General features: G+C 37.0%; 1 protein-coding gene across 2 annotated transcripts in view; it reads left to right on the top strand.

Moving 5' to 3' along the window:
• LOC105483589 (telomeric repeat binding factor 1) overlaps positions 1–8191 on the top strand; it is a 38871-nt gene extending 30680 nt beyond the window's left edge. For both annotated transcript variants that reach the window (XM_011744508.3, XM_011744509.3), the window contains one exon: positions 6706–8191. In XM_011744508.3, the coding sequence (XP_011742810.1) occupies positions 6706–6882 (177 nt within the window). In that variant the 3' untranslated portion in view covers positions 6883–8191. The remainder of the gene's footprint in view (positions 1–6705) is intronic.
• Positions 8192–9384: the final 1193 nt, after the last annotated feature.

The raw sequence follows: 9384 nt of genomic DNA, 5'->3' as shown, positions 1-9384 counted from the left end.
TGAATTCCTGGGCTCAAGTGATCCTCCCACCTTGGGGTCCAGAAGTGCTGGGACTATAGCATGAGCTACTGCACCCATTCAGGCCCTTGTTTTCTTTTGTGGCTGGAACCATTTTCTTACTCGAAGGTGTCTTTTTTTTTTGACAAGCTAATTGCAAATAGCTCGTACTGAGGTGTTGCGGATAGTGTCAAGTTGCAGGCTACTAGGAATATGTTCTGTGACTCAAGGTTATGTTACCCTTCGTTTCTTCCCCAGTGAACATAGCAAGCAACTTCTACTTTTGATTTGCTTCCTACACATATTACTTGCCTTTGTGATTCCCTTTTTTAGCCTTGCCATCTCTGGCCTTTAGTAGGTTGAGGGGAGCTTCTGCTGTTGCTGACCAGAGATTTAGGGGGTATACCTCAGGGTATTTTCATTAGAAAAGCATACACCACATGTTTCCTGAGATCTGTAGACAAAGTTGCTTTTTCATACACCTAAGTTACACTGATTATGTATACCCTTTCTACCTACATTATGGTTCAGGTTGTAAATGCCTCTTACTTTTTTCAGAGTTTTATTTCAGGATTTTATTTCTTGTTGCTTTTGGGTGAATTCCCAAAGGAGAAGAGGGAAATGCTAACCTTATGCTACCATGTGCGACCACAGTCATGCATACGTTTTGTACTGAAATTTTTTGCAGTTTGAATATGATGTATATAGTTTGTTTATTTATCCTGCTTGGTGTTTTCTGAGCTTCCTGAATCTGTAGTTTGGTGGCTGTCTTTAGTTTTGGAAAATTCTCAGCCATTATTACTTCAAATCTTTCTTTTGTTCCTTTCCTTCTTCTGGTGTTCCCATTATGATTCCAAATGTTACACCTTTTAAAGTTGTCCCACAGTTCTTAGGTATTCCTTTATCTTTTTTCATTCTTTTTTCTCTTTTCAGTTTGAGAACTTTCTATTAATATATCTTCAAATGTACTGATTCTTTCTTCAGCTGTGTTTAATCTACTTATGAGCCCATCAGAGGCATTGTTCATTTCTGTTACCATGTTGTTGATTTCTGGCATTTCCCTTTGGTTTTTTCTTGGAGTTTTCATCTCTCCATTTACATTTACCCATCTGTTCTTGCATGTTGTCCACTTTTTCCATTAAATCCTTTGACATATTGATCATAATCATTTTAAATTCCAAGTCTGACAATTTCAAAATCTGTGCCATATCTGAGTGTGGTCCTGGTGCTTCCTTTGTCTCTTCAGACTGTGTTTTTTGCTTTTTAGCATGCTTATAATATTTTGCTGATAGCTAGATATATCAGGTAAAAGGAAATGAGATAAATGATCCTTTAATATGAAGTTTTTTATTTTTTTGTTTGTTTTTTGTTTTTTGAGATGGAGTCTCACTCTGTCGTCCAGGCTAGAGTGCAGTGGCAGGATCTCAGCTCACTGCAAGCTCTGCCTCCCGGGTTCACGCCATTTTCCTGCCTCAGCCTCCCGCGTAGCTGGGACTGCAGGCGCCCACCACCACACTCGGCTAATTTTTTGTATTTTTAGTAGAGACAGGGTTTCACTGTGTTAGCCAGGATGGTCTCGATCTCCTGACCTTGTGATCCACCCACCTCAGCTTCCCAAAGTGCTGGGATTACAGGCGTGAGCCACCGTACCTGGCCTAATGTGAGGTTTTATGTTTATCTGGCTGGGAGTTATCGTTTTCTGTAGCTGTAGGTGTCAAAGGCTAAAATTTCCTTTAGTGTCTTGTTTTTGTCTCTCTTGTCTCTGGGTTTCCCTAGAGACTGCTTTTTAATAAGAATCTGAAGGAGCTCTTTCAACTATAATGCCCAGGATCCTGACTGATGTGGTGGTAAGGTAAGGGGAGGTGAAGCGTTCTGGAGTCCTGTGCATAGTTCTCCCTTCTTTTAGTAAGCCTGTGTTCTAGACTGTGACCTTCATAAGTTTCTCAGCCCACCACCCCTTGGGTGAGATATGAAGGCTAGAGAGGGGTGGAATTGAGTATTTCCACAGGTAAGTTAGGTTCTTGTAAAACCTCAGTTGGTTAGGTTCTGGCAAAATTAGTTTCTCTTGAGGAAAGGATTTTGTTAAGGAGACCAGAACGCTCTCCTCATTTATTTTGAAATGAGGAGTATTTCTAAATAGGGAGTATTTCTAAATGGCTACCTTTCCCCTCCTGCTGTCAGAAGCAGGAAAGAATTGTTGTCTGATCTTTACCCTGAGACCTGGTAGGGCTCCTGGAGATAAAACTCCCAAAACTTTGTGAGTCCCTCTGAAACTGGGCCCCTGGAGTTTTTAACTCTCAAGCTTATCCACACTGAGCCTCCATCAGTTCCTCAGTCACAGTTAATTGCTTCTACCAGTATTGGCTCCAGCTGTAAGCTTCTGCTCCTGGCCTTTCTGTCCCCAGTAATTCTTGTGATTCTCTCAGTCTGCCTCTCTCTTTCTCTAGTTTTCAGGGCAGCAGTTTGCCCTGTGACATTCATTCTTTGATGTATCTAAGAAGAGTTACTGATTTTCAGTTTGTTCAACAGTTTTTTTCTTCTGGGGACTGGAGTGATGATTTCCAAGCTCTTCATATGTGAGACTGGAAACCAGAAGTCTCTGCCTTACACATATAACTGATCTTTCCCTGGAGTTCTTCCAGCAGGCATTCCAAATGAGGTGTTATTTGCAGATAAATATGAAGAAAACTGTTGTTTCTCTTCTATTCAAAACAAAATGTAAGGTATCAACCACGTAATCAGTGATAATATCTATCACCCTTTCCTATGCCAAAAAAGAATTCTGTGGATATCACAAGGGCCTGGTTTTATTTTTTAGCTTTCTGCTGTTGGCCTTTTGTTAAAATACTTGTTTTAGAAGGTAAGTGATAGACTTAATTTTATTTTGTATTGAGGTTTTTAAAAAAAAAAAAACTTACGGCAATAGCCCATGTCTACTTGGACAGTTTTCTTTTTCCTACATTGGTCTGTTAAAGATATTTCTTCCTTCCTTATCAGAATTAAAGAGCCCTCCTTTTATAAATTTATTCCATTAAAGACGAAAAGTAAATGCCTTTCAAACTGTTTTCTGTAAACAGTATATAATGAGAAATACTGTAGCAGTATTTTCTTTTACTATTTGTAGTATCATTTTAAGGCATTAAAAAGCATTATTTGTTCTTCAGAATGGATATACAGTTTTCATATCTGAGTTATATCATCTCTAGCCTCGGGAAAGAAAAAGATTGGTGTGTTTTAATTTGTTACGTGCTCTTTGTATCTTTTCAGGCTATTGGCATGGCTGGAGTTGTTATGATTTTGTATTTGATTTTTCTAGAAAATAAAAGACAAATGACAATAAAACAAAGGAAATTACTTGTATGGGTTTAATGTCCAGAAATACATCATCTTAAACTCTTCCCCTAATTATTACTATCAGTGGAATCTGGTACAATCAGTTAAATGTATAAAATGAGGAAATGGAAAGTTTTAAGCATGGTAGTAGACTTTATGAAATTGTACTGCCCTTATGTTTTCTTTCTGATCTGACACTGATAGGTTAGTTGTGTCACTCATTCAACTCTAGCTATAGAAAGTAGGAGTTGGTACCAGTGACTACTAGGCCACTTGAACCTCTAAACTTAAAAATCACAGCTTTCCTTACTTGCCAGATGATAGCTTATTGTGTATGATGTTTTCAAAACTCTTTTAGTCACAGGTAAAATTAAACAAAGACTGAAAACATTTAAATCAAGCAAAATAATAAAGGCACAATCAACCATGAAGTAACATTATATCAAGCTAAAGTTACTCTTTTTCAATAGAAGAAAAAAACAAAATACTTAATGCTAAACACTGTTAGTTTTCAGTTAATCTGTACTGACAACATTACTACTTTCCTCTAGGTTAGGGGTGAGCAAAATTTTTCTATAAAGAGCAAGATTTATAATATATTATTAATATATTTATTTTACATATATTTCACATACATAGTTTCTGTTACATATTTTAAATATATTTTTTATATGACTTAAATTTAAAAATGGTTCTTAGCTCCAGGGCTGTAGAAAACCAGCCTTGGCCTGGGTTTTGGCAGTGGCTTGCTGACCCTTGCTATAGATGATACATTGGAAAATACTGCCTAAATATACTGCACCCAGGACCCCAAATAGGATTCAGAGAACATTGGTCATTTCTTGAAAGAAAGGGGCTTTTGTATTGTCCTATCAAACGTCATCTGTGCACCTTATTAAAAATACTACAGCTCAGATAAGAACAAGAAAACAATGCCGTATATGTGTATGAAATTTGCCTAAACCACAAACTAATTTTTAAAGCTGAATAATGTATATGACAAGTTTTTGAAAGAAAAAAATTCTTAACTTGGAGACCATGGAGTTGATAGGCTCTTTAAAGGGAGTCTATGTGGCCCCCAAATTTGTATATAAAATTTTAGATACCTACACTTTTCTGTGGAGTAGATCTACAAGATTTTTTTTTTTTTTTTTTTTTTTTTTTTTTTTGAGACGGAGTCTCGCTCTGTCGCCCAGGCTGGAGTGCAGTGGCCGGATCTCAGCTCACTGCAAGCTCCGCCTCCCAGGTTTACACCATTCTCCTGCCTCAGCCTCCGGAGTAGCTGGGACTACAGGCGCCCGCCACCTCACCCGGCTAGTTTTTTGTATTTTTTTTAGTAGAGGCAGGGTTTCACCGGGTTAGCCAGGATGGTCTCGATCTCCTGACCTCGTGATCCGCCCGTCTCGGCCTCCCAAAGTGCTGGGATTACAGGCTTGAGCCACCGCACCCGGCCAGATCTACAAGATTTATATGACCCCAAAGATTAATAACCCACTGTTGAAGTGCTTTTAATCAATCACCTGACACATGAAAAATTTATTAATACATCTCTTGGTTTTTGTCAGTTACTGACAAGCAGTGTAGTGAGGTTTTGTAGGAGTGAAGGCTGAGTCAGGCATTAATAGATGGTTATAGGAGGCTGTCAGCCTTTGTCTAGCGATTGAATAGCCATGTACTTGTAAGCAGCACAGTTGCTGATAGGTGTGCCACAGACAAACAAAAGCAAAAGCAGGTACAGAAGAGACCAGGTTGGTATCTTGGATTTAAGTCACAAAGCAGAGGAATAGCAAGAACAGGGGATCAGGTTTAAGGTAGCTCAAACAAACTTCTACATGGGTTTGGTTACGGTCACTGCCAACTTTTTGGTACTGAGTCATACACAAGATGGTTCTCATGTCATGTTTGTCTTCTTCAGGTCACCTTGAATTCTAATATTGCATCAGACAACTGAACTGGATTTTTTTTTTCCTTCGATTATAGTGAAGTACACACGATATAAAATTTACCATTTGCCATTTTAACTATTTTTAAATGTACAGTTTGGTAGCGTTAAATATATTCATATTATGCTACCATCACTACCATCTATCAATAGCTGTTTTCCTCTTACAAAACTGAAACCGTACCCATTAAACAGTAACTCCATTTCCATCCTCCCAGCCCCCTTGCCACCATCATTCTACTTTCTGTGTATGAGTTGGACTGTTCTAGCCACCTCATATCAGAGGTAGCATAGTATTTGTCTTTTTCTGTCTAACCTAATGTCCTCAAGGTTTATCCATGTTCTAGAATGCGTCGGAACTTCTTTTGAAGGCTGAATTATATAAACATGTAATACAATATAATTTTCTTTATCCATTTATTAGTTGATGGACAGTTGGGTTGCTTCCACATTTTAACTATTGTGAATAATGCTGCTATGAACATGGATGTACCAAATACATTTTCAGGTCCCTGCTCTCGACTGTTTTAGATATATACCCAGAGTGGAATTGCTGGATCATATGGTAGTCCTTTTAAAATTTTTTTGAGTAACTGCCATACTGTTTTCCATAGTGGTGCTATAATTTTACTTTCCCACCACCAGTGCACATAGGTTCCAATTTATCCATATCCTCACCAACACTTAGCAGCCATCTGAATGAGTGTGGGTTGATGAACAGGGTTTTTAAGGAAAATGTGAAGTGCTGGAGAATTTCTTGTAATCTAGACACAGTAAATAATCACACAGATGGTCATATTGCTCTTTCAGCATGCCAACAGAAGGAATAATTAGTTGGTTCCCTGTAGCAAATGCCAAGTATCAGTAATTTTTCTATGTATAGTATTAAATTTGATTTTTTAAAATGTTTAGGAATTTTCTCTTAGCATAAAATTAAATGTTCCTAATTAGTTAGTTGTGTTTTTGAAAGTATTTTAGACAAGATTTGAGTTTTATATGGGTGTGTAATACTTCCCCTAACATAGGCAGAACAGGGTTTTCACTGAGTTCATTAGTGAAGTACTAAACATTCACAAAGCCTATTTGGAGATTTGGAGGATAATAAATACAACTATTAACAATTGTAGAAGAGCATTTTAAGAGACAATGTGGGCTTAAAGTCAGAAAAATTGAGTTGACATGTAGCGCTGTCACTTTCTAGCTATCTGATCTTGGGCAGCTGAGCTTACATAAAATGAATGGTAATAATAATGACCCCTAAAAATGTTATGATAAATGTATAATCTTATAAAAAATCTAAGAAATGTTTAGAGAAATCTTCCATCTTTAAGAAACTAAGCATTATTTTGATTTTTTTAAACTGGCATTTATAGTAGGTATTTTCTTTTTGAATAATTGTTTCTGTAAATAACTGTTTTACTTTTTATCAAAAGGCATGGCTTTGGGAAGAAGACAAGAATTTGAGATCTGGCGTGAGGAAATATGGAGAGGGAAACTGGTCTAAAATACTACTGCATTATAAATTCAACAACCGGACAAGTGTCATGTTAAAAGACAGATGGAGGACCATGAAAAAACTAAAACTGATTTGCTCAGACAGCGAAGACTGATTGTGTTTGTAAAAGCTTGATGAAAGGACAGTTAAGTATTTTGATCACTGCATTTTGTTTGAAACTTGTGTCATTTATGTATTTTAAAACTTTGAGGGTTTGTGCTATAAGAGTTAAAGCATATGCTATCATTGTATTAAGAACCTTATTTTGATAAAATGTAAATTTGTTGAACCCTGCCACATTTAGTATCCCCATCCCCAAATCCTGTTCCAATGAAAAAACTAAAACATGATCCAAAAAAAAAAGAATTTCAGTTAACCTATTTTGTGTCTCTAGGCTGACTTCAACCCTGTAACATAACCCATTAAAATGAATTTTTTTTTTTTTTTTTTAAGACAGAGTCTCTGTCGCCCAGGCTGGAGTGCAATGGCACAATTTCAGCTCACTGCAACCTCTGCCTCCCAGGTTCAAACGATTCTCCTGCCTCAGCCTCCTGAGTAGCTGGGATTACAGGCACACACCACCACGCCCAGCTAATTTTTGTATTTTTAGTAGAGACAGGGTTTCACCATGCTAGTCAGGATGGTCTTGAACTCCTGACTTCATGATCCGCTCACCTCAGCCTCCCAGAGTGCTGAGATTACAGACGTGAGCCACTGTGTCCTGCCTAAAATGAATTTTCTAGATTATTGAATAACAATAGTCCTTTGATATGAGATAACAACTTGGTTTATGACCTTAATATACTACTTAATTACTTAAGATGTTTATTAATAGAATGATAAATGTACAAAGTAACCTATAAGCATGACATACTTTTGCTTTCAGTAGTTTTATGTAAATAAAAAAACTTGAAAATAGTAATACCTGAGGACCCATGGGAACAATAGACACTGGGGAGGTAGGGTGGGGAGCGGGAGGAAAAGCTGAAAAACTACCTACTGGGTACTCTGCTCACTACCTGGGTGACAGGATCATCTGTACCCCAAACCTCAGCATTATACAGTATACCCAGCTAACAAACCTGCCCATGTGTTCCCTGAATCTAAAAGAAAAATGGAAATGATTTTTTTAAAAAAGAAAAAGACAATAATATTACCCATGGTACAAAATTTGTACTATTAGCAAGAATCATTTTGTGTCACATTTAGAAACAATTTGACTTTTGTTCCAGTGTTTAAACTTTGACAAAAATGGTTTTGAATAGATCTTTATAACCTAATGCCATAAATACAAGATTCTCTGATACCGTCATTTAATATATCAATATTGGGCCTAAAACAGTATTCTTCAAAGCTTAAATTGGTATTAACTATGATCATCTTGATGTCTATGATAGATAATAAACAATGTCATATATACCTAACTAAGCAATTTTGGTTTTTCACCATTTTATTCTTTAAAAGATTTAGACAAACAGAATTATTTAGCATTTTGAGTTATGTGCTTTATTTAGCAAGTGAGTAAAAATATTGGAATATTGAAGTATTTGCATAAAAGATCAATGGTAGTGTTTCGTAATCTCTATTGTATTTCCTATTAAGGTTTCATTATTACTTTCCCATTGTTCCTGAATTTGTTATCCTATATATAAACAGAAACATGGATGAGTACCATATGCTTCCTGACTCCTTTCTCCTTTATCTTGTTACACCAAGAGATACTGTCACTGTTTACTGGAGACATTTTGTTGATTAGTGCCAAGGCTGGCATCATGAGTCAAAATAGACTTAAGTCAACCTCATTCCAAACACCTGCCATAAATCATCAAATCTAAGTTGCCATTAATTGTAAGATGCCCTGTTATTTCACATACAACTAGAAGAGAAGATCGGAATCAATTATAGTATGGTGCTTTCTTATTTTGAATTTTACTTATTAGAAGAGCTAGTTTAGATTTATTTAAACATAAGATTTTTATCACGTAACTTGTGGATACTAAAAAAGAGAAATTATAAGAAATAAGTTGGGTAATATATTCCTAAAACCTCATCTTCTCCAGTTTGAATCTTTTTTGAATCCTTGTTTTGTTTTGTTTTGTTTTGAGAGGGTCTCACTTAATTGCCCAGCCTGGAGTGCAGTGGCACAATCACAGCTCACTGCAGCCTCTATTTCCTAGGCTCAGATGATTCTCCTACCTCGGCCTCCCAAGTAGCTGGGACTGCAGGCATGTCCCACCACGCCCAGCTAATTTTTGTATTTCTTTGTAGAAATGGGGCTTCTCCATGTTGCCCAGGTTGGTCACAAACTCCTGGGCTCAACAGATCCATCCACCTCAACCCGCCAAGGTGCTGGGATCACTGGCATGAGCCCCTGAGCCTGGCCCCTGAATTCTTTTTAGTCAGAAATTTTGTTGAGATAATGTAAATTCACATGCAATTGTAAGACATAATACAGAGGTCTCTTGTACACTTGGCCCTGTTTCCCCAACTATTAATATTTTGTAAAACTGTAGTGTATCACCACCAGGATATTGATATTGATACAATCCATTCATCTTATTTCCCCAGTTTTGTATTCTGTGTATTTAGATCTAAACAGTATTATCACTTGTGTTCA

This window comes from Macaca nemestrina, chromosome 8 (genome assembly GCF_043159975.1).
Source record: "Macaca nemestrina isolate mMacNem1 chromosome 8, mMacNem.hap1, whole genome shotgun sequence".
Lineage (NCBI taxonomy): Eukaryota > Metazoa > Chordata > Mammalia > Primates > Cercopithecidae > Macaca > Macaca nemestrina.
This window is presented reverse-complemented; position numbering and strand designations above follow the sequence as displayed.